Here is a 26,426-nt window from a genome sequence, read left to right on the forward strand (position 1 = left end):
GAGACAGAGAGAGAGGCTAGAGAGTGAGGGGATAGAAAGAGACAGAGAGAGAGACTGGGAGACAGAGATTGGGTTCTCTCAAGACTGTAGAGAAGGGGCAAGAAGGGTTCATGTAGAGTTGGTTCACTAATATACTGTAATGTACTGTATATAACTTCTTCTTCCATGATGCTCTCAGTCTCCAAATGTTTGTGCTTTGCCAACAGGCTGATGTACGGTTAAAGTAGCTTTGTAGAGAAACAGGCCTTCCACATGGTGATTCCTCTTCTACTCAAGCAGAGGTCTCTGTGGAAAGAGACCAAAAAGGTGTGCCATTGGAATTCATAAATAAAAAAGTGAGGGAAGCATTTGCCCAGTAAATAAATAACATCCGTCTTCATATTGTAGGCTACATCTCAAGATGACCTAAATATATCCAGTCTCACCTTGTTGTTTTGCTAACCTTTAGCCGGGGTATAAGTTGATCTTCTCTGGCGTTTGAGCCAGAAACTGAAGGCTTGGCAGACTCTAAACCTCCATGAGAAAATATATATATATATATATTCTTTTTACCCCCCCATTGATTTCTAGTGCAGTTCCAACTCAGAATCCTGATATAGTGTAGATGGTTTACTGGTATCTGGTTATCTGTCCTCTGGAGCAAAAAATCTGTTCTGATAAACCCCTTTGAGGGAAGATAGTAAATGGGTAAAAACTGATCCAAAAGGCCATTCCAAAATCCAAAGTGTTCCCTAAGTTAAAGGAACCAGAGTTTCCAGCGACCATGCTTTTTGGACTCTGTCTTGGACTTGCGTTTGGGGGTTGAGGTGAACACCTCGTGGGGGTAAGGCAGAGCAGGGTATTGAGGGTCGTCCAAGGGGCACAGTCTCTTAATCAGGGGCTGTAATTTGTCCTCCTGCTGCTTGAAGTCCAGCTCCACACTGCAACACACACACAAAAAAACTATCGCATTGGGTTACAGTAACACATACAAACATACAATAAAACACAATATTCATTTATTCTTGTGGGGGATAAACCAGATGTAAATGTCTGAATTCTACTGGTAATTCTACTAAATACTTAGAGAAGGAAAATACTACAATTTGAAACTGTGGAAGGGCGGTTCAATCCTATTTTAGTTTTAATTTTTAGACTACCAGGATTTAAGAGATTAAATTACATTCAAACCAATCTTAATTGTGGGTATCACAAATTTAACATGAATGACGCAGCTCAAGGATGAACCATGGCTCTGCACAATCTGGTACATTGTGCCCTCTGTGACAACAATTTTGGACCCCCTTGTGGCCCCCCTAAATGTGGAGTATGATTTTTTTTTTACCTAACTAATTTTTGCTATCCTTCTTTTTTTACATCCGTTATTAGACAGTGGCAACGCGGAACACTAATTTAACCCACACATTTTCTAGAGGGACAGCTTTAGGCGGAAAACAACAGTATCGTACCACATGCATCTGCAAGTTTGCCTGCAATGCAGTGAAGAAAACGATATGACAACAATAACGTCTAATGTAACTGGCCCCTCTAACAGTACAACTGGCCCCAGCTTGGCCCCCCCAGTTGAAATGGTCTAGAACCGCCACTGATAGGATGCAAGAGTACTGCCAAAACGCCGGCATTCAATTTGTCTGTTGATAATCCAGGGCAGTTGCTAGCCATAGGCTCCAGATGGATTGTCGTGGGAGGGCACAGTACAGTCTGATAATTCTCATAGCAACACAAATAAATTCCTTTGATGCTGAAATGTACTGAGTGTGAAATGAGACAAATGTAAACAGTTTGCACATATGTATGTTTTAGTGCATAGTCATGATACAATATATCCGTTGGGATATGGGTCATTTCTGGAGTCTGATTTCCTCATCCGTTCCTGTAATCCCTGGCTGGCCATCATCTGATTCCATTCGGGCACCGAGGTTGAACTCACAGATTAAATCTCTGACTGTTGGGAGAAGCAGCTTAATCGCAACCAAATGAAATCATTCAGAACCCAAGTAGACCCGGACCTACTACAGCATAAGCGAAGGACATATTATGCATTAGTATACATTGTGTATTCCCCATCTATACAGCTATTGATTAAGTTCATCTACATGTATGTACAGCATTTATGCATCATCTTTGGCAGAATACTAGCTTGGAATGAGGCAAGTATGAATCATACTGTCATACTTGCCCGCCTATTTAATACACGTTGACAAAAAAGATTGCCCCAAAGTCATGATATTTTCCAATCCTCTGCCAACTTGATAAAAAACATCCTTTCTCTGAAGATTACAATGTATGGTTGTACAGCAGTAGAAGTAACAATAGCAATAGTAGCAGTAGCAGAAGGTTTAATTTGAATAGCATGAACCTTATCACACAATGTTGTTTATCATTGATACATTGTTTTATTGAAAGCATAGAATGATTTGAAGTGGCATATTTCTGCCAGTCAAACACATGGAAGGATAGAGGAAGAGCCAAACTTGCTTAAAGGACATTAAACCCTCCAAGGTCAAACATAAGTCTAGACAGCTTAGGCAGCCAGATGAATGTACAAAGCCCTGTTCAGCTCTGTTCAGATTCACCGGCCTGACAGGCAGTCCAATTCGTTTTCTGAAGGCGATGCTCTGCTTAAAGTGACAGAATGAATCTTAGTAACTATCCTTACCCTTACGATAAGTGTCAGTTATTCAACTCTATTACAACCTTCAGAGAAAACGGTACAGGGTGCCAGAGAGGAATTTGGCAGTGCAGAAGATTGAATCAATCAATAAAGGTCTGATTATATGAATATAAACTTGACTATGAATACAATCTTGAATGTATACAGTTAATTAACCCCTGAGAGTCGATTGACGCACCAGTGCGTCAGTCTAAATTACATAACAAAAAAATCCCCATCGAAATCTGTCAATTTAAGCTAGAGATATTTGCTTTTTTGCATTGGATGTGTCTCAATCCACCGCACTACCGCACCTGCGGTGAAAGGTGGCAGAGCCAGAGTGGTGTTTGTCAGACCATGAGACATCCCGAAAATTGGTCTTCTCGTGAAAACATCTGTAGCGTGTTTCCAAACGGTTCGACCTACAAACTATGGAAAGGGGAGACTCTCACGAACACTATGGTATTCTCCGCTTTGCTCTACAACCCCCACATGTGTCACACGACTTGCCTGAAGGAACCGGCACCGGTTTTAAAAAACGAATGGAAGTATGAAGGTAGCTTTGTGCCTACCCCCTTTATTTATTTGTGTGTAAAAAATATACATTGTATATATGTATTTCCAGATTTTTTTAAATATCTCCTAGATTTATGACAGACACTTCAAAAGCTTGTTTCTTATAATTGATTTTTGGACTGTCTTTTATGAATGTGTTATTCAATGGATTTCTATGGGTTTTAGTAGTAAAAGCCAAAAGCAATATTTTATCAAATACTTGTTTCATATTTTTGTTGGGACACCTACATTTCCAATCTAATATTGAAATAATCCATAGTATGACCATCTTAAAACAATACCATATAACCCCCCCCCCCCACGTCTTAGACTATAAGGAATTAATAGCTGACCTTTAACCCCAAAACATGATTGTGATATGATGAGACCACTTCAACAACCCTCTGTTAAGGGTTGTCGAGATTTGGAATGGGTCTTTATATCCTCAAAAGGTTCTACAGCTGGACCAATAAGAGCATCTTGACTGGCTGCATTACTGCTTGGTATGGCAAATGCACTGCGCTCGACCGCAAAGCGCTACAGAGGGTGGTGCGGACAGCCCAGTACATCACTGGGGCTGAGCTCCATGCCATCCAGGACCTCTATCATTGCCAAAGACTCCAGCCACCAAACCCCATAGACTGTTCACTCTGCTATTGTCTGGAAAACGCTACCGGAGCGTCGGCTCTCTTACCAACAGGCTCAGATACAGCTTCTACCCCCAAGCCATAAGACTACTATATAGCTAATAAAATGTTTACCCAGACTATCTGTACTGATCCTATTTTGTGCTGACTCTTTGCACACTCACAAGACTATATATACACACAACACTGACACTGACACTCTCACACAATACCCACACACATTCACATACGCACATACGCACACACATAACATACACACGCATAACACAAACACACATACACACACTCATACATACACATGCACTTTTACACTCATTATTTGCTGCTGTTACTCTGTTCTCTATTTTACTCTTATTATTATCTATCCTGATGCCTAGTCACCTTACCCTTTATGTACATATCTACCTCAAATACCTTGTATCTCTGCACATTGATCTGGTACTGGTACTCCCTGTATATAGCTCCACATTGATCTGGTACTGGTACTCCCTGTATATCACTCCACATTGATCTGGTACTGGTACTCCCTGTATATAACTCCACATTGATCTGGTACTGGTACTCCCTGTATATAACTCCACATTGATCTGGTACTGGTACTCCCTGTATATAACTCCACATTGATCTGGTACTGGTACTCCCTGTATATCACTCCACATTGATCTGGTACTGGTACTCCCTGTATATAACTCCACATTGATCTGGTACCGGTACTCCCTGTATATAACTCCACATTGATCTGGTACTGGTACTCCCTGTATATAACTCCACATTGATCTGGTACTGGTACTCCCTGTATATAGCTCCATTTTTGTGCATTTTATTCCTCTTGTGTTGCTATTCATGTAATTTTTTTACTGCATCGTTGGGAAGGGCTCGTAAGCAAGCATTTCACTGTAAAGTCTACACCCGTCGACCTTGGCGCATGTGACAATTTTATTTTATTTCACATTGCTCAATAGCAACACACAAAGACCAAAGACCAGCTTCTTACTTCCATCAAGACTGAATTGCCACAACATTTGAAACGAGTTGCACGCTTTGTATATTTACAGAAGACGTGCCCTTATTTCCCTGTATTTTTAGAGCCATTCTAAAAGTTCACCATCTCTGGGCTCTTGTTGATGCCAAGCTTTCGCTAGAGAACAGCAGAAAAGACAACAGCGCAGCACACTATGGAATGGTCTTGGCACTTATTAAGCAATTAATCACTTGGCAGAGAGCTGCAATTACTGTATGCTGTGGACAATTGGCTCTGCAGGGAGCCTGAGGGACGCTGTACTGTGCGGGTGGTCATGGAGAGCAGGTGACTGAGTAAACAAAGACCACAGACCTCAAATCATCTCATCGGCCAAAAGATCGGGACGGCTAAAGACAGGGTGTATCATTCTCAACCATTCACAAGCAGATGAATCATCTGTTTAGCTACGGTCTGGGAATAGCTGTGTCTGTGATCACTGGTGCCTGATTGTTTAGCTGGAGTGAACCCGGTTTAATGATTGTTCTTTATGGGAGGGAGGTGTTGTCTTCTATATCCTCTGACTGTCTCCCTTCACTGGTTGGTTTCTACTTGAAACCACATTACTTTACCATTACTGTACGTTTGATTTTTATTCATGAAGATGCAAATGCTTTTGATATTTTCTCCCCTTCCAATAGCACTTCCAGGATATTATAGTACAATGCTCCCTATTTGTCTCTCCTTCTGGGCTACCTACATGTATTGTATAGGCCTAATGTTTCCCCCAAACAAATCCAACAAATTGTACTTCAATTGGTTTATTGATTTAATTCACCAGAGTACAAATTACTTGAAACCACTGAGCATATTTCTCTTTGACTGACGAGGGGCCATTTTGATAGAGTGCCTTTATTGTTAAAAATCCAACTAAGGTCCAGCTCTATTTAATGGTTGACTGCCTTACAATAGCACAGTCATGTCCACACACAGACTGACAGACATGTACTTTAATGAACACATCGATACTCCATGTTCTCTCAACACAAATGAAACAACTGCATCTTCCTTAACAGCATGGGGCATAAGAGCTAACCTAATTAGCTACTTGCTCTTATGAGTAATTGAATGACATCTTCATTAAACCCAACTAACACAACCAGGAACTGTATTAGTACTGATTTGTTAAGCCATTATTAGCCTCAAATGTAATAAAACATCTGTGAAAACAAGATTAAACCCTCCCCTTTTTGTATTCGTATTGTTGTACCTATTAGGCATTATGAACACTGAATGATCACCCATTCAGTGTGGGGTGTGCATTAGAAAGCAGGCCCCTTTGTGTTCCCTTGGTATGGGATATGGGCAAAGACCCCACATTGTTCACTGTTGATGTTACTGCAGAGCCAGACTAAGTGGTCTAAGCTCCAGAAGGACATTAGCATGGGAACTGTAAGGAGCAGAGGCTAGAAACACTGAGCCATAATCTATCTCTTCGTCCACTGTTTTCTCAGGGGCCCGCTTAGACTGCTTTTCTGCGGTCAAATGCATTTTTTTGCATTTGTTTCCCCAGTCTGCTTTTCAATGGGATGTGATGTGACTACAGTAGTGGGGCATTTATGCCCTCTCTCTCATCTCCATCCCTCCTCCTTCTCTCTCTCCCATCTCCCTCTCATTCTTTCTCATCTCCTCCTCTCTCTCTCTATGCTTTGCTTGTGTCCTATTTGTATCAGTAGCAGTGATGCATGGGATGCTGCAGTATACAAGGGGGAGGGGGCTGGGAGTGTCGGTCGGGTGTTGAATTCTGGGTAAGGCTTGTAGATTGACTATCTCAGCTCAACTGAGCACCAGCAGGAACCCAAGCCCTGGATTTATTAGCCATATTGGTACTGACTTGCTGTTTGGAATTAGAGGCCACATCGCCGCGGCTGCTAATCTTGGCAATGAGCAGTTACTGTCCAAGTCTGAGGAATAATTGGCCTTTTGGTTCAGATTTTGTTTTTTCTTGGCTCTTTTTAATTCTGCTCACTGTAGCCAGGCCAGCTCATTAAGTGGAAGGGCTGAGTGGCGTGCCCAGCAAGGGGATTATTGGTGCCCTATGAGCACTTTGAGACACCAGCACAGGCCCTGGCAGAAATAACAAACCTGTAAATATACTTTACCGTATGTTGAAGTCCAAGTTTATGTCAGATATCTAATTTTATCCACATAGCTAGCACTGAAAGCCACGGTCATAACTTAACAGTTCAAGATATCAACAAAAATCTCTTAAAAGAAAGAATTGCAAAAAGGGAATGGTTAAACATATACACTGTAAAATGTAATATACTGTAAACTGAGTGCATGATATAAGAAAAAGGGTAAACACCCAAATCATCGTTCAACCGGCTGACTTTGATAAATACCTTTGGTGTGACACATCACTCAATCCAGTCTGTAAATAAGCAAGATCGAGGAAGGAGATATGGTAGAGAAAAAAAACGAACTATATCTATTTGCAAAGTTTTGGGATATATATACTGCCATTTGCTTTGGCAGAGACAGATAGCGCTTGAAAGAAAGTCGTCTTGCTGGCCAATTGCTGTTAAGTCCTATTCAAGGAAAGTAAAAAAATAAATGTGGAGATGCACAATTTAGGAACGATGAGCTGAAAAATCTGTTGACCACAGATGGAATTATAGTAATTTCCTTTGTACACGTTCCACAAGTCTTCTTCTAATAACAAAATGGATCATTTGTATTGACTTGTCATAGAACGGCTTTGTTTAGAAATGTTACATTCCGGCACTTTCAGTGAAAAACATATTTTCCTTGTTAGGGATTGTTGAGAACCTTATATTGATTATTTCAAGTTTTGAACAGAATTATCATGCATTCTTGACCTGGGTCTTTGTGAAGCTGTTGTCTCTCTGTGATCAGTGCATTGATAAAGAGCTTTATAATTGTCCCTCATGATGAAATTGGGTAGTGGACTGTGGATCTATCTCCGTCCGTATGTCCGTTTGTCCGTTTGTCCGTACGTTCGTCCGTACGTTCGTCCGTACGTTCGTCCGTACGTTCGTCCGTACGTTCGTACGATAGTCACATGTTATATCACACAATTTTGACGAAACTTGGTGAATGATGCGTCTTGCCATAGAGAACGGGCATATGCAAACTATCTCAATTGGCTCAATCATTTGTGGGAGACAACATGTTTACTATTTAATCTTTCCGTCTCTATCAGAACAGTTTTCATTCTGTGCCTATTATGCTTCCTGGCTGTATACTTTGTAGTTTAGTGTTTGTTTGCCTCTGTACAGGATGCTGTATGAATCTCTGACCCTATAGTGTTTATGATGTAATGTACTGTAATGCATCTGCAGTTAGTAAACAGTACATTACCTGCTTTCTCCATGTGACCCTGTGACTTAAATAGGTATCATGCACCACTTCAGGATCTCGATTACAATCAACCTCTACTGAAACAAAGCCATTCATAATTCATGTAACATCTTTACATTTCGCCAACCAAGGTTCATGAATAAAGCAGCAAATGTGTACATATTTAGGCCCTCTTGGATGATGATGAGAATGGACATAAAAAAGGAACATGTGGCAGCTTATTCAGTAGTAATCCGGGAATTACACGTGTTTCAAGACATATTTTTTTAGTACATACACTCAAAATTACCCAAAGGACATTAGGCTACCCACACACATTTTACCCACGTAAATACTTATATTTTAGTCTGGCTCTCAGATCTATGCTTTATTATTTCTCTGTTTAGTTGTTGCATGTTATGACATGCATTCCCATATTAGTATGGGAACTGTGTTTATTTAATGTAATCCTATAGTCATATCACACCTAATGCATATAGCATCACAAACAAGAACGAGCATTCTAGTTAAATCATTCCAACACATCAACTACTGTAATCACTTTGTTAGCACACAACAGCTCATACATACACTAATTACATTACATGGGTTGTAAATCCGGAAGACAACAATACTAAGCAATGTGACTCATAGCAGAATTCGGGGTATGAATTGAATCATTTGAAATCCTCTTTCATGCCATACTGGTCTTCAATTAGATACTGTACTAGCAAATGTGCATTGTCACATGAGTTATCTCAGATCATAGATCATCGCTTGAGAAAATGTAACATATTTCTCATGAGACTATGTTGCAGGAAATTACACATAATTACATTAATGATTCTTGCATGTCAGTTCCTTCAATCTGACACCATGGCTGTTAAATTATGCATTCTTTATTCTTTATTAAATAAAGGTGAAATAAAAACTGGGGTGTATTTATTACTACTGTTGAAAAACATTTCTTAAACAGTAGCAAATGGAACGAAACAGGGAGTGACCTTCCTGAATTTGCCCAATAAAAACTCCTGTATTCATTGCAAAACACATCTGGTTGGAACTGTTTGGACTAATGATTAATACCCCAGGGATGAACAAAAAAGTATGCTTTGATTGGATGAGAACATTGATTGACAAGGAATTGATTAGGTTAAGATGGAGATGAACATCTATTAATTGGAGACAAAAGTGAGGTTGTTGGTCAAAGTTAGATGTCCCCTCAGCCAAAGTAAACAAACGTATGCTGTTTTGTCATTGAGTAAAGCGGATGTACTTATGCATGAGTTGTTTACTAAGACGACGATAATGAGCGCAAAAAATGAACATGAAAAGACTTGTATTTTTAGAAATTGGTTCACTTTTTACATTTAGAACTCTGCTGCAGCAGTGCTTGTTGTGGTGTTTATTTGCAACTCCACGACCTCACAAACCCTGCTATCTGATGTTTTCCCCTGTGAGTCTTTCTCTGGCTGCAAGGCTAGAACAGGTTGTACAGCTGAAGAAGCAGAACACAATGGAAGGTGTTTGCTGGCACACAAGGGTACAACAACGACTAAAATCTTGATCGTGCCAGACTTTGGAGGCTCAGTACTCATGTTTTTTTTCCAATTATTCAGATGGTATGCTATAGTATGTTCTGCAATACTGTATATTGTTTAAATTGGCGTTGATCTCTAAGATGGATGTTTTTATTCTTGTCTCTGAACGGAGTCACAGCGTGACTGGATTTTGCAACCTGCCTGAGGGTCTCTCAGACGAGTGGAAAAGTCGGAACATCTGCGAGTGTTTACCCAAGTGAGGCGGTTGGGTGGTGGAATCATTCATCAACTACTTCTGGACCAGTTGAAGTGAAGTGGACGCAGAAGTTGAGTCAAGTTTCCATGGCTTTTAGCGTCCATCACTGCAGCCGTTATTCATAAGGCACTTTGAAAGGGGACTCTGTCAGGATATCATGTCCAGTTCCCAGCTGCTCTCATTCTGTACGAGCCCCAATTGCATTTCCTCTCTGGGCTAATTCATTTCCCCCTGTTGTGTATGATTACTTATTCCCTCAGGTGTGCTTCACCCACAGTGCTTTGCAATTGTGCTGGAGAGATTTGTCTTTATTTATTTTATTACCTTCTACAATAACAATGTTATAGTTGCACCACCTGTGTCTAGAAATTCAACTCAATTTGCTGCTTCCGATTCGACTGATGTGTTAATTCCTTTCTACAGTGAGTATATTCTGTATTTATTACCAGAGTCTGAAATCAGAGTTGAGGACATCTATGCATCATTGTAATAGGATATCAAACGTTTATTTTCATCATTGATCTGACCCATATAGGAGTGTTCTATTCTCCTTCAGTGAACTTGTCATTGATCTCAGTCACACCATTTCCTAGTATCTAATGGTGCTCAATTCATTTCTCTCACTCTGACAGAAGTATTCTATCAATTGTCATTATTGTATCACAACCGAGCTATGCCCTTAATACTTCATTAAAATCTTGCAGTGAGACAAATAATATCCTCTGAGTTCAGTAAAGTATTCCATTCTACTCATTACCGGGAAAGGCATTTATTGCTATATGGAGAACCATTTCAAGGCCTACAGTAAAATGCATTATATTCAATTGACTCTTAGCACTTGGTTTGTCGCATTACAGTAGATCACCTCACACATAAAGCACCCTGTACAGAAAAAGCTGTGAATTCACATGTGAAAAATCACAAGCTCACATGAAATTTCACGTGATCATGTTTTCACATGTGTAGTTTATTGTTATCACATGTTGCTTTACATGTTGTCACATTAACTTCAGATAAGAGCATGTGATCACACAAAACCTATTTTTGGAACACTTCACGTGTACACATATACAATTTATGTTGTTTTCCCATAAGGTATCTCTTGCCTCACGTCATCAATATGTTGTGCCATAGCAGGCGGAAGCGACCTTTCAAGCTGCTAACAAGAGAGTAGTTGTTAAGGTACTCACCTATAAATGATGCAGGCACTGTTTCGACACGTGTCGCAGTTGGCTGTGTCCTGTCCTGTTCGGTAGGAAAGCCTGGGGAGTGGTGAGAGAATGGATGATTTTCATGGCTCGTTTGACTTGGATTAATTTAATTTACATTATCTATTTTTCAAACCAATATGGATTTGCGTCCTGAATGGTACAGTCTTCTGTGAGATTAGGTTGGTCAGGAAATAAACATGCTCACTTGATATAATATGCTGATCTCTTTCCTATTGACACGGTATACACATGGTTTTCGTCACCTTTCTGACAAAACAAAATGTATTATTATTCATGTTTATGAATACTATAGAAAAGTCAATATACTCGATCTCCCTGTGCTCCATCCAACTCAACGTTCTCAGAAAATAATGAGACTTAGGGAGGCAAAAGACAATCAACATGACAAATTATGTCTGTGTTATATATGGCATTTCAAAGAGCCCTAAAGCCCAGTGTCCGCCCTGTATTGTCCTGTCATTACTTCGATTGCAATGCCTCCTCCATCTTCGGCACAACTCTATGTACATTCTGCTCCTGAGGCATCTCGGTGGCAAACTTGAGCAGACGTAAGTGTGCACTGAACATGCATGGAGATTTGATGGCATCTGTATCAATCTCTTCAGGTCTCTCCCAGAAGTAACAGTCACCATCCATCATATCGCGTACGTCGGTGGCAGCGATGGGATATCTCATTCATTTTGATCAGAGGGTGTGTAGAGAGTGGTCAACTGGAAAGTGGAAGGGGCAAGCGGGTCCACTAGGACATGTAATTGCCTATTGTCACTGGGAGCTGATGAATGGTAACTAGAGAGGTTGAACCCTGCTGCTCACCATGTCATAAGGGTGACCTTATCTTCCTTGGATAGATCGAAAGTGCTGATGGGAATGGAAGGTCACCAAGTTCATCTGTCCATGTCACCTTAGAGGTCGTTGCTCTTGACAGTGGAGTTGAGGGACTGAATTCACAATAACTCCTTTGATATATCAAATCATTGGGAGAAAAAAAAGGTCAATTTGAGTCACCAAACAGAAGGGAGTTGTTTTGTTGAGATATTGAGTGGTACAGTCATAATCAAGGTCATCACATTTTTTTGCACAACCTCCATGTACTGTAATACACCATCTAAACGACAATTGTATTTACTGAACTGTATTTTCAGTTAATCTAGCAATGTACCAATGTTCTATTCTGCTAGGCCAGATTAATTTATGTACAGACGCTGTGTCAGAAAATCATTCTCTAAACTCTGACACTATAAGTCAACTATAAGCTGTGCCACTGTTTGTTTGCACAGGCTCACTCCGGTGTTATTTGTTTTGTTTGCACAGGCTCATTCCGGTGTTATTTGTTTTGTTTGCACAGGCTCATTCCGGTGTTACCTGTTTGCACAGGCTCACTCCTGTGTTACTTGTTTGCACAGGCTCACTCCGGTGTTATTTGTTTGCACAGGCTCACTCCGGTGTTATTTGTTTGCACAGGCTCACTCTGGTGTTATTTGTTTGCACAGGTTCACTCCGGTGTTATTTGCACACGTCAGCTCTCCGAAGAGATGTCCTCACTGTCCCTATACCGCTGACTGCCTGGCTGAATGGATATCGCTCTCTGCTCTATTGATATCCTGTGAACAACAGATACAGTAGGGTCAGGTTGGATAATCCTGTATGTTAGCAGAATAGGATTTGGTCTCTAACCTGCCTGGTAGGAACTGTAAGCAAATCATTGTGAGACCTTGAAACCAGCAGGAGTGTTGGACCAGTGATAACCCTCAGAATTTGATTGCAGTTTTGCACAGGGAGGAAAGAGAGGCTACAACACTAGAGTGCAACACTAATCATTCACCTCACATTGATTTATTGTGTGAGCATAAACAAAGCCAATAGAAATAGGAATGAGCATCATTGATAAGGTCCTGCAAACATCTGCAAACCAAGTAACCACTGCTCAACACACCATGTTATAAATGTGAAGGTCTCAGACTTTGGTCTGCTGGGAACAGCACTGAAACCTCTCGTGGACACATCACCGTGTGCAGAGCTTTCTCCTGAAAATACCACCCACATGATGCCTTTATCCCAGCGAGAATAAGAGGGGCTTTCAGACACTATTCTGTTCCACCAGTAGTCTGGGACCATCACTTTGAAGACAGAAAGCTTTAGAGTGGCTTGGCAGGCAGAGAGCGAGAGAGAACGTGGTGAGGGAGTTAGAGTGCCTTGGCAGGGAGAGAGAGAGAAGGTGGGGAGGAGTTGAGATGCTGGGGCCTTATGGTGAGTAGCAGGCTCTAATAATAGTGATGAAACATATTGAAGGTGTCATATGAGCCACACACTTCAGAGGAGATGAAAGCCAGTGCTTTATGAGGCGATGCTAATTGGTCCTTTTAAACCAGGTTTCAGGGAGCAACATCAGGGGAGTCCGGTGGCTTTGGAGAAGGCTTAATACAATTAGCTTTGTGCTACTCCAGATTTTAGGAAGCAAAGCAGACAGCCTTGTACGTTCAGTCTATTGCTGTAGAGTTTTGGTGTATTGGACACGGCTCAGAAACATTATGCACTTGTTAGTGCCTCTGTACCCCTGAGCAAATACACAGAACGATACAGTATCTACAGAACAATCAGAGACCACTCACTTCCTTGCTATTGGAATTAAATGACACAGGTAGCCGTGATTTTTGTATTCACATGCTAAATGTAGCTTACACATGCTGTAGATCACAGCAGTTTCAAGGGCTGTAGGACCAGCAGGAACATCAAACCTCAGTGAAGATTGAACCACACACAGAAAATGTCTGTTTTACTTGAATAGGTTAGTTATGTGGGGCGGCAGGTAGCCTAGCGGTTAAGAACGTTGGGCCAGCAACCGAAAGATCGCTGAAACGTCGCTGGTTTGAATATCTGAGGCAACTAGGTGAAAAATCTGTTGATGTCACCTTGAGCAAAGCAATTAACCCTGATTTCTCCTGTAAGGATAAGAGCATCTGCTAATGATGTAAATGTAATGCCAATTCTATACGATGCGTGGTGAACATAAATTATTTCCACTCACCCTTCTCTCTGAGCCTCGCCCTTCTCCAGCTCTTGGATGACCCCCAGTAAGACTTTGATGGTCTCCTGACTGGAGCTGATGAGGTTTTCCATGGCCTGGAGCTTTTCTTTAATATCCCCGTTCCCAGCTAAGGGCACAATCTCCTTGCAGGCACCCTGCCGTCCTGGGGGGCAAGCCTGGCCCTCCAGGCCCGGTTGGGGTTTCATTGGGGTTGGTAAAGTCCCTGATCGGCACTGATGTGCCTTTACCCTAGCTACAGAGCAGCCAGCACTGTGGGGGTGGGGCAGTGTCTGGGACTGTTGTCCATTGGGCTGTATGGCCTTTTTGCGTTTGCAGCGTACCGACGGACTCCCTAGGCCTAGACCTTCCACTTGCGTCAGGGAGTTCCAGGCAACTGGACTTGTAACCTTTGACCTTGTGTCCTGTAAGGGTTCCTCACAGTTGGCCAGCTGGCGCTTGGTAGAAGGGTTGGCACCCATTGTGTCCGCTTTGGATAATCCTTTGTGTTTGGTCCTCGCGCCACAGGCAGGGATCTCTGGCTCTCCCCTGGGAGTTGGGTCGTTTGCAAAGCATTCTGTGTCCTTTGTGATGCGAGAAGAGTCCGGGCACGCACGCCCATCTACACAGTTGGCAATGGATAACAGATCCTCTGTGCCACTGCTGTCGTCCGTGTGGTGGAGCAGTGCTTGCGTCTGCCGCACATGCTTCCCTGCACCCTGAGAAGACGAGCACTCCTCTAAACTCAGCGCCTCCTCCTGCCCTTTCAAATCACTCAAAAACCCGTTGTTTTGGCCCTTGTAGTCCTCCACCAAGGCTGTGTGTTTGATCGTGTGTCCTTTCTTTCGCTCGAAGGGGAATGTCTGGTAGTGTTTCGTAAGGTCCGGTGACGTCTGGACACCTGTGCTCTTAGTCACATTGGGGATGGAGCGCCGCGCAGGCATCGTCATGTACTTCCTGTAAGCCACTTTACAGGAAATGGACCTGGCTCCTCGCCCCCCTGCCCGCTGCTCCTTCTGGGCGTCACATATGTCCTTGAAGCGGACTTGTAAGGCTTTGTTCCTCTTCTTCACCTGCTGTTTGCCGTCAGGACCGTACTGCACCTCCAGGCTTTGTGACGGGCCTGCCTCTGAATCGGACTCTGAGTTGGATAGCACAACCTTGCTGTTTTCCTTGCTCACCATGGTTTCTGGGAGAAGGGAGAAAAATATACATTTAAGTCAGTGTATGTAATATTATTCTGGGGTGGAATCACAGTAGATATACTGTAGGAAGGTAGCAGATGACCTAGTTTTTCTTATTTTCTGTCACTGAGCAACTAGCATCTAAACTGACAGAGCTTTATTTATACCAGATCATGATTGATATCATAGATGACACACGGACAGACACACCTTCTTTTTCATGTGCCCCGCCCCAAAACATTCTGTAGGTATTCCACATGCAGAGCTGTCATATTATTAAGGGGCTGCATTGCATTGAATAATGTCTGACAAGATTAATAAGAGATTTGATTACCAATGGATAAACATGGAAAGCAGTGTAAGGGAATGAAATGGGAATAAAGGACACATCACTGCTGAGGTAGTTCATCATCTTTATATGACGAGACACCATGTGATGAATAAACCTAAATTGATTGTTTGTTATTACACAAAGGCAGGCCCTTTATGACATAGTCGCTTCTCTGAGAGCAATCATGTTTAATCATTTTGAGACATAGTAATTCCATCAATATGCTTTGTTGGGGTGATATTTTTTTTTTCATTGATAAAATTCTGATTAGTCACTTTCACATCAAAGCCCAAAGCACTGCCCCACACAATTTGCTTATAAGGAAACAGATTGTAATGAGGTTATGAAGCTATCATAGGTAAGTCATTAATATTTCAGAGTCGTCCAAGAGCCTGTATTATCCTTAGTATTGCCCTCTGTCCATGTGGTTGATTTATCAGCACTGATTCTACCACAGTTTCCCACAATGTCACCTGAATGGAAGAAGGAAGAAAGAATGAAGCCCCATTACCTTTTAAAGAGAGTCTGTCAGTATTTTAGTCGGAGAGGTCCTCTCACTCACACAATACTCCAATAGCAGTGTACAAGGCCTGATGAAAGGGCCAGCTGAATGCACTGGGAATCCTGCCTGGTGGATCACCATGCGAGCAGGACATTATGACTTTTCTGTATCTCAGACTACCGGACGTTTTTTCAGACATACTTTTCTCTTCAGTTCATGTCTATATCGGAAGTAGAATCTTAACCCACTTCAGATACTTTAAACGACTGAATTATGCTCATGGATTATTGGTGCAATGCCAAACAATGCTGAAATGATAAATTATGAAAGGTTGACTGACAAAATAAGTATATTATTACATTTCCATTGCTTCAAGGCTGATTCACATGGGATCCTATTATTTCACACCAGGAAATAGCAATCTCACACACTGAAACCATATCTACGTTCATACAATGTCCACTCAAGTCCTCCTCGCTTTATATTCAGACACAAGCCAAAGCATGTAAATAAGCTAAATGGTAATTCAACCTTGGAGAATATAAAACAAAAAATCCCTCATTCCCTTAAGGTCCAACTGAGCTACAGCCTTCCCTGTAGCTCAGTTGGTAGAGCATGGTGTTTGCAACGCCAGGGTTGTGGGTTTGATTCCCACGGGGGGCCAGCACAGAAAAAAAAAAAAAAAAAAAATGTGTGAAATGAAGTGTATGCATTCACTACTGTAAGTCGCTCTGGATAAGAGCATCTGCTAAAATGACTAAAATGTAATGTAAAAATGTTCTTGAGCCAACCTGGAGTGGCATATATTTAAAGACAACTAAGTCTGTCACCAACAGAATCCCCAGTTCCTTTTCTTTTTTCTTCCTCACTCCCCACTTCCCAGGGCTAGCTATCGCTGCTAATGACCAGAGGTCCTTCCCTGGTTTGGCCCCAGCCATCCAGGGGATTATAAATAATGCATTGACTCTAAAATTGCAAAAGTAATCCTCTTAAATCTACTTATGTACTCTGGCAGACCATGTTGTCTGTTCCAATTTCCCTTCAGTTCTTCATACACAAATGCTAGATATAAAACTCCACTTCAGATGCTATGATTGAGTGGTCATCTCCATAATTATCTTGAGTTTCCTGTCAGTTCTTTGGACATAGGGCTGAGCTGACTGGTTATAGATATGAATGTATCACTATCCCCGCTCGCAAGTCTATAACATTTCTGACTTACGATATTTAGCTCTGCCTTCAGCTCCAACACCAGCTTCTTAAAGGAGAGGGTCTCTTGAGGTGTTGTGTCACGGACCCACACATGACCTGATAAATGATTGACATGCTCCCCTATGGCGTGTTTATAGGATGAAAATGCAGCCTATCCACTCTCATTAATTGTGTAGTAATGCTATTAGAGTGGCCCTTGACTTTGACTGTTCTAACACGGCAACCATTTAGAAAACAGCGCTATCAATGGCATTGACCTTGACACAGCACACGTGATACATATCATCAGTGTGTGGAAGGCCATATTTCACTTGCAGTTTGCTGTCTATCTGCTGCAAAGGCATGTTCTTTCAGTGCATCAAATCATAACAATTTGGAATATTTCTGTTATGACACCATATAGAGTTAGTGCTTCTGATAATCAACAGGCTACATTCAGTGTTGTTTATTATATGTACTGTACATTATCCATGTATGAATGCATTTCACTCTGTATCTGCACCGTATGCATAGTCAAAAATGAATATAAATTGGCTGCTGTACATACAGTGCCAAGTGAAAGTCTACACACCACTTGCACATTTTGCTGCCTTAAAATTAAATTTAAAAAATTGATTTAATTAGATTTTCCCCCCACAGATCTGAACAACCTACTCCCCAATTTCAAAGTGAAAGTTTTTCAAATGTATATATTTATAAAAATAAGATGTCTTGATTGCGTATGTCTTCACACCCCAGAGTTAATACTTTGGGGAAGCAAAAAATGTAATTGAATTCCTTTTTAGATTTAATTGAAGGCAGAAAGGGGTGTGTAGACTTTCACTAGGCACTGTACATGAAGCAATAAGAAGGCACATACCAATTCCCCAACGCACCAATCCCCCCATGACATCAGCTTGGGAAAACCCATTAATACAGAAGATAGTAGGGTATATATGAGGACATGCCAGATGTTGCATAGCATACTGTCAGCATTTTTAAAGCCCATCTAGGATGCCCAAAGAGGAGGGGTCATAACTGTTGGTTGGGTACTTTGTGTCTACGGTTTGACCATGCAAGGTTTCTTACAGTGCCTTCAGAAAGTATTCACACCCCTGCATTTTTATCACATTTTGTTGTGTTACAGCCTGAAATTAAAAATGATTAAATTTAGATTTTGTGTCACTGGCCTACACACAATTTCCCAATAATGTCAAAATGGAATTATGTTTTTAGAATGTTTTACAAATTTATAAGAAAGGAAAAGCTGAAATGTCTTCAGTCAATAAGTATTCAACCCCTTTGTCATGGCAAGCCTAAATTAAGTTCAGGAGTACAAATGTGTCACATAATAAGTTACATGGACTCTCTCTGTGTGCAATAATCGTTTTTAACATGATTTTTGAATAACTACCTCATCTCTGTACCCCACACATACAATTCATTATCTGTAAGTTTCCTCAGTCAAGCAGTGAATTTCAAACACAGATTCAAAATAAAATAAAATCAAATTGTATTTGTCACATGCGCCCGTGAAAGGCTTACTTACAAGCTCTTAACCAACAATGCAGTTTTAAGAAAATAAAGTTAAGAAAATATTTACTAAATAAACTAAGGTAAAAAAGTAACAATAAAATAGCAATAATGAAGCTATATACAGGGGGGTACTGGTACCGAGTCAATGTGAGGGGGTACAGGTTAATCAAGGTAATTGAGGTAATATGTACATGCAGGCATGGGTTAAGTGACTATGCATAGATAATAAACAGTGAGTAGCAGCAGTGTAAAAACGGCCCGTCAGGAAGTCCAGGATCGAGTTGTAGGGGGAGGTGTTTAGTCCCAGGGTCCTTAGCTTAGTGATGAGCTTGGTGGGCACCATGGTGTTGAACGCTGAGCTGTAGTCAACGAACAGCATTCTCCCTTATGTGTTCCTTTTGTCCAGGTGGGAAATGGCAGTGTGGAGTGCAATTGAGATTGCGTCATCTTTGGATCTGTTGGGGCAGTATGCAAATTGGAGTGGGTCTAGGGTTTTTCCGGATGATGGTGTTGACGTGAACCATGACAAGCCTTTCAAAGCACTTCATGGCTACTGATAGTCATTTAGTCAGTAGTCATTTAGTCAAGTTAATTTGGCATTCTTGGGCACAGGGACTATGGTGGTCTGGTTGAAACGTACAGGTATTACAGACTCGGTCAGGTAGAGGTTGAAAATGTCAGTGAAGACACTTGCCAGTTGGTCCGCGCATGCTCTGAGTACATGGCCTGGTAATCCGTCTGGCCCCGCGGCCTTGTGAGTGTTGACCTGTTTAAAGGTCTTGCTCACATCGGCTATGGAAACAGCATGATCACACAGTCGTCCCGAAAAGCTGGTGCTCTCCTGCATGCTTCAGTGTTACTTGCCTCGAAGCGAGTATTAAAGGCATTTAGCCCATCTGGTAGGCTCACAAAGCAGCTCGCGGCTGGGTTTCCTTTTGTAGTCTGTAATAGTTTGCAAGCCCTGCCACATCCAACGAGCATCAGAGCTGAGATGATATTTCTAGGTCCCAAGAAACAAAGAGATCTGCAATAGGATATGACAATTAATCTTGATGGCTGTACTGTCATCTCAAATGAAACTGTGAAGGACCTCGGCGTTACTCTGGACCCTGATCTCTCTTTTCACGAACATATCAATAAAATTTCAAGGACAGCTTTTTTTCCCATCTTCGTAACGTTACAAAAATCTGAACCTTTTTGTCCAAAAAGTATCCAGAAATGTTAATCCATGCTTTTCTCACTTCTAGATTAGACTACTGCAACGCTCTTCTCTCCGACTTCCCGGATAAAGGACAAAATAAACTTCAGTTAGTGCTAAACACGGCTGCTAAAATCTTGACAAGAACCGAAAAATGTGATAATATTAATCCAGTGCTAGCCTCTCTACTCTGGTTTCCTGTTAAGGTCAGGGCTAATTTCAAGGTTTTACTGCTAACATAAAAATCATCACATGAGCGTGCTCATACCTACTGTTTCTCTCCGATTTGGCCCTACCGTACATACAGTTGAAGTCGGAAGTTTACATACATTTAGGTTGGAGTCATTAAAACTTGTCTTTCAACCACTCCACAAATGTCTTGTTAACAAACTATACTTTTGGCAAGTTGGTTAGGACATCTACTTTGTGCATGACACAAGCAATTTTTCCAAAAATTGTTTACAGACAGATTATTTCACTTATAATTCACTGCATCACAATTCCAGTGGGTCAGAGGTTAACATACACTAAGTTGATTGTGCCTTTAAACAGCTTGAGAAATTCCCAAAAATGATGCATGGCTTTAGAAGCTTCTGTTGGAGGTGTACCTGTGGTTGCATTTCAAGGCCTACCTTCAAACCCAGTGCCTCTTTGCTTGACATCATGGGGAAATCAAAATAAATCAGCCAAGACCTCAGAAAAAAAATTGGAGACCTCACCAAGTCTGGTTCATCCTTGTGAGCAATTTCCAAATGCCTGAAGGTACCATGTTCATCTGTACAAACAATAGTACGCAAGTATAAACACCATGGGACCACACAGCCGTCATACTGCTCTGGAGGAGACGCGTTCTGTCTCCTAGAGATGAACGTACTTTGGTCCAAAAAGTGCAAATCAATCCCAGAACAACAGCACAGGACCTTGTGAAGATGCTGGAGGAAACAGGTACAAAAGTATATATATCCACAGTAAAATGAGTCCTATATCGACATAACCTGAAAGGCTGCTCAGCAAGGAAGAAGCCACTGCTCCAAAATCGCCATAAAAAAGCCAGACTACGGTTTGTAACTGCACATGAGGTCAAAGACCATACCTTTTGGAGAAATGTCCTCTGGTCTGATGAAACAAAAATAGAACTGTTTGGCCATAATGACCATCGTTATGTTTGGAGGAAAAAGGGGGAGGCTTGCAAGCCAAAGAACGCCATCCCAACCGTGAAGCACAGGGGTGACAGCATCATGTTGTGGGGGTGCTTTGCCACAGGAGGGACTGGTGCATTTCACAAAATAGATGGCGTCATGAGGAAGGAAAATGGCTTAAGGACAACAAGGTCAAGCTATTGGAATGGCCATCACATAGCCTTGACCTCAATCCTATAGAAAATGTGTGGGCAGAACTGAAAAAGCATGTGCGAGCAATGAGGCCTACAAACCTGACTCAGTTACACCAGCTCTGTCAGGAGGAATGGTCCAAAATTCACCCAACTTATTGTGGGAAGCCTCTGGAAGGCTACCTGAAATGTTTGACCCAAGTTAAACAATTTCAATGCAATGCTACCAAATACTAATTGAGTGTATGTAAAGTGGTGAGCCTAACTGACCTAACACAGGGAATTTTTACTTGGATTAAATGTCAGGAATTGTGAAAAACTGAGTTTAAATGTATTTGGCTAAGGTGTATGTAAACTTCCGACTTCAACTCTACCTACACCTAGGCTACGGTCACAAGACACAGGCCTCCTTATTGTCCCTAGAATTTCTAAGCAAACAGCTGGAGGCAGGGCTTTCTCCTATAGAGCTCCAGCCAACTGACATTTTCTTATGAGGTAAAGACCTGTTGCCCTCTCTGCAATCCTGCTGGTCATCCACAAACGTTTGAACATCTTGAAGAACAATCTGACCTTAATGGCCATGTACTCTTATAATCTCCACCCAGCACAGCCACAAGAGGACTGGCCACCCCTCAGAGCCTGGTTCCTCTCTAGGTTTCTTCCTAGGTTTCTGCATTTCTAGGGAGTTTTTTCTAGCCACGCGCTTCTACATCTGCATTGGTTGCTGTTTGGCATTTTAGGTTGGGTTTCTGTATAGCACTTTGTGACATCTGCTGACATCTGCTGATGTAAAAAGGCTTTATAAATACATTTGATTGATTCAATCTTAGTCCTGTATTGACACTTTGCCTGTTTGATGGTTTGTTTGAGGGCATAGCAGGATTTCTTATAAGTGTCTGGATTAGTGTCCTGCTCCTTGAAAGCGGCAGCTCTAGCCTTTAGCTAGGTGCAGATGTTGCCTGTAATCCATGGCTTCTGGTTGGGATATGTATGTAAGATCAAAGTGGGGACGACGTCCTCGATGCACTTATTGATGAAGCTGGTGACTGAGGTGATATACTCCTCAATGCCATTGGATGAATCCCGGAAATATTCCAGTCTGTACTAGCAAAACAGTCCTGTAGCTCAGCATCTGCGTCATCTGACCACTTCCGCATTGAGTGAGTCACTGGTACTTCCTGCTTTAGTTTTTTCTTGTTAGCACAAAGATCAGGGAGGTTTTCCAATGCATCACAAAGAAGGGCACCTATTTTAAGATGGGTAAAAAAAAGCAGACATTGAATATCCCTTTGAGCATAGTGAAGTTATTAATTACAGACGTCCTTCATAATTCAGTTGCTGGAGAGGAAGGAAACCACTCAAGGATTTCACCATAAGGTCAATGGTGACATTTAAACAGTTAAAGAGTTTAATGTGGGATAGGAGAAAACTGAAAATGTGGCAAAGAAATGAACATCATGTCCTAAATGCATAGCGTTATATTTGGGGCAAGTCCAACACAACACATCACTGAGTACTATTCTTCATATTTTCAAGCATGGTGGTGGCTGCATCATATTATGGGTATGGACTAGGGAGTTTTTGGGGATAAAAATAAACGGAATAGAGATAAGCACAGGCAAAATCCTATTGTAAAACCTGGTTCAGTCTGTTTTCCAACAGACACTGGGAGACACATTCACCTTTCAGCAGGACAATAACCTAAAACACAAGGCCAAATCTGCACTGGAGTCGCTTACCAAGACGACATGAAATGTTCCTGAGTGGCATAGTTACAGTTTTGACTTAAATCTGCTTGAAAATTTATGGCAAGACTTGAAAATGGCTGTCTAGCAATGATCAACAACCAACTTGACAGAGCTTGCACAATCTAAAAATAATAATGTGCAAATATTGTATAATCCAGGTTTGCAAAACTCTTAGAGACTTACCCAGAAAGACTCACAGCTGTAATCACTGCCAAAGGCGATTCAAATTTTTATGTCAATTAAATATTTGTGTTTTAAATTTTCAATACATTTGTAAAAATGTCTAAAAATATGTTTTCACTTTGTCATTATGGGGTATTGCGAGTATAATTTTTAATTGAGTCTGTAATACAACAAAATGTGGAATAAAGTCAAGGGGTATGAATACTTTCTGAAGGTACTGTAATGCTTTGAATCAGAAGCACTTCGCCATCAATTGCACAACATGTGATTTGAGAGTAATGTGAGTGATGTGAGGACAACTGCAAGTTTTTTTGTTTTTTATTATTGTATTTCTAGTTGATTGTATCACATTGCCCTTCAGTAGACACTCACACCAAGTTATAGGATAGGTATCCCCCAGTTGCGTGTGAGTTAGTACCTTGCTGGGCTGCAGGCTTCACCTGTGAAAGTATGCTTTATGACATTGACTTAAAAGATTCATCACTGCACAGAACCTTCTGTTACAGAGGAGTAGGGGAGCTTTTTAAAAAGCCTACATTTCCCCATCTGCTCACTGAAAGCTATAGATTATGAAATGGATCCTCCGAAAAGTAGGTTTAGCATTGCCATGACAGGCAGAAGTGCATTACACCTGACGCATTGACATTGTTAAAAGTGGGAAGGAAGAGAATACTGTGGGGAACTGAGGGCTGTTTCCCTGATGCAGGAGAGCATGAGAGGCAGATTGGTTTATGGTCCCTTGCCTTACAGTAATTGTTCCTTTCCCAATTGTGCCATAGTTCCTGTATCACAACTGACCGTGATGGGGAGTCCCATAGGGCGGTGCACAATTGGCCCAGTGTTGTCTGGGTTAGGGGAGGGTTTGGCTGGGGTCGGCCGTCATTGTAAAATAAGAATTTGTTCTTAACTGACTTGCCTATTTAAATAAATAAAAAATATGTGGAGGGCCTAGGATAGAAGATGGCTAGGGCGGATACCATGAGCTGGTTTCTAAGACTGAGGTTTCTGTAGAGACAGAGATGAGTAGAAAGATATGATCATAAACAAAAACAAAATAATTAATAAAAAGGGCACATGAACACGTCTCTATTTAGAATGAGGCAGGGGGAGAACAAACCTTCTGAACTGGTTTTAGAAGCCTTGTTTACACCTTGCACTAACGTGTGTTTCGTGATCTGATCCACACATGGCATTAAAACATGTCCACTGTCTGCATTGCGAACAGATTTCTTGCTTCCTCCCTGTATTTAAATTATTTGACCGATATGAATAAAAAAAATAGACAATTATTAATGTAGTAAGTCAGTGGTGCTACCTGACAATGATTTAGAGGCCTTTATAATGAGGATTTAAATGGTTTGACCCTCCAGATCTGTTTACACTTGATTGATATCCAGATGCAATGGGTCCCTGACTACATAAGGAGGTGGTCAGAGAGACAATGCGTCTTTTAATCGTCTACACTTGTCTAATGTTAGCACCAGGTTAGAACCATGTATAAACGGGGCTATAGAGAGAGAGGGTTGGAATGACTATGAAACAGTATCTAATAGAGAGAAAGAGAGAGAGAGAGAGCGAGAGAGAGCGAGAGAGAGCGAGAGAGCAAGCGAGAGAATCTGATCTGCCCTGAATGTGATGCAGTGCCCTGCCTGTAGCGTCAAGATCACACATGTCATTACTCATGATAAGTCTCCAGTCCCAGGCAAGATCCTCATCTCCTCGTCACATGAAGTCTTGAAGAACATGTCCATCGCCCATGGCACTCACTGTGCTTTCAGCAGCACTACTGTTGTTATGGTTTTTAACACTGAACACCTATTACATCTCACTGTCATGAGCACTTGATCACTATCATTGATATCCCTAAAAATCAAGCCATGGTAAATTATGGTAAATTATACAATGTCAATGATTGCCTCATCTGTTTAAGTCATTCAAAAGAGCAATAATGGCTTAAGTTCAATTGATCAATGTTTAATCAACACATACATTCTGACTGAATATTAATCTGAACATTTTCTTGTTCAGTAAACTGATCATTACACTTTCGAAACAGGGAATCAGATAGTATCAGCCAAAAGTGAAACAGCTAACATAAAGACAACACCATTGCTTTCTCCAGATAAATCGTGAGCCCTTTACTGCTTGGCTGGAATGCAGATATGCACCCCCCCCCCCCCCCCCACCTCCTGAATCATATCAGCCTACAAAAAACTAACGCAGCTAAACATACAACTCTACAGTATATCACAGCGCATACAGTACAGACATTCAAACCACTCAGGCGCCTACTATATATTGACAAATCATAGCTGATAAACTGACATTAAGTGCAGAATCTCCTGTTTGTACATTCACTTCCTATCAGTATTTCTTTACTGACTTAAAACACTTACCTTGAGAAACAAATCAGTGATTCAAAGGACAACAAAGCAGAGATCTCCCACTGAGCCGGTGCATATCCATTCATTGAGTAGCATAGAGAGCTCTGTCCAGTGAAAGGAGAGTGGACCGCTGCAGTGACAGCTGCAATAGTTGTGGCACATCAGCCAAGGTTCAGGATAGCAGTGAGAAAGAAAGAAAAAAGCCTCTAAACCCGTAAGATCCACAATGATATCCCCTCTTCTCTCCCTCTCTCTGCCTCTCTCTCTCTCTTTCCCCTCACTCAAGCACCACTGACACTCGTCCGCTGCCGTTCCTGCACTCACCGGCAATAGGCACTCACACACGCAGTGGAGATCTCCATCTCGCGCTGCTGCAATCCCTGTGCATTTGGGAGTGTGAGTGAGTGAGAGAAAGAGAGCGAGAGAGGGGAAGAGTGAGGGTGAGAGAGCGTGAGGTTGAGAGAGAGTGAGGGTGAGAGATAGGGAGGGTGAGAGAGGGGGATAGTGCAAGCTGTTGGGGAAAGTCCAGAGTCGCCACAGCTGGTGAGCTCATGCAGCAACAGTAAAGAGCTCCTTATCATGTCCTCTGAGCTGACGTAGTGGTGTAGAGGC

The 26,426-nt window shown here is 41.6% G+C and overlaps 1 protein-coding gene across 2 annotated transcripts; it reads right to left on the reverse strand.

Moving 5' to 3' along the window:
• Positions 1-43: 43 nt before the first annotated feature.
• LOC115193723 (inhibitory synaptic factor 2A-like) lies at positions 44-26,218 on the reverse strand. Of its 2 annotated transcripts, XR_003878223.1 has the most exons (5): positions 25,827-26,218; positions 14,231-15,416; positions 11,164-11,235; positions 426-920; positions 44-285 (listed from the first exon to the last, which is right to left on the reverse strand). XR_003878223.1 is itself a non-coding variant. In XM_029752667.1 (4 exons), exons 2-4 carry the CDS (start codon positions 15,409-15,411, stop codon positions 737-739), a joined length of 1,437 nt encoding a protein of 478 aa, XP_029608527.1. In that variant the 5' UTR covers positions 15,412-15,416; positions 25,827-26,218; the 3' UTR covers positions 44-736. The 2 variants fall into 2 exon arrangements, 1 of the variants encoding a protein (XP_029608527.1); XM_029752667.1 differs by having other exon boundaries at positions 44-920.
• Positions 26,219-26,426: the final 208 nt, after the last annotated feature.

Source organism: Salmo trutta, chromosome 5 (genome assembly GCF_901001165.1).
Source record: "Salmo trutta chromosome 5, fSalTru1.1, whole genome shotgun sequence".
Taxonomy (NCBI): domain Eukaryota; kingdom Metazoa; phylum Chordata; class Actinopteri; order Salmoniformes; family Salmonidae; genus Salmo; species Salmo trutta.

Excerpts from the sequence above, each read along its gene's own strand:
- LOC115193723 (XM_029752667.1), bottom strand. The coding sequence starts at position 15,411 with ATGGTGAGCAAGGAAAACAGCAAGGTTGTGCTATCCAACTCAGAGTCC. Across the intron at positions 11,236-14,230 it reads GGCGAGGCTCAGAGAGAAGG|GCTTTCCTACCGAACAGGAC; the intron begins GTGAGTGGAAAT and ends ACCACTCCCCAG. Across the intron at positions 921-11,163 it reads AGTGCCTGCATCATTTATAG|TGTGGAGCTGGACTTCAAGC; the intron begins GTGAGTACCTTA and ends TGTGTGTTGCAG.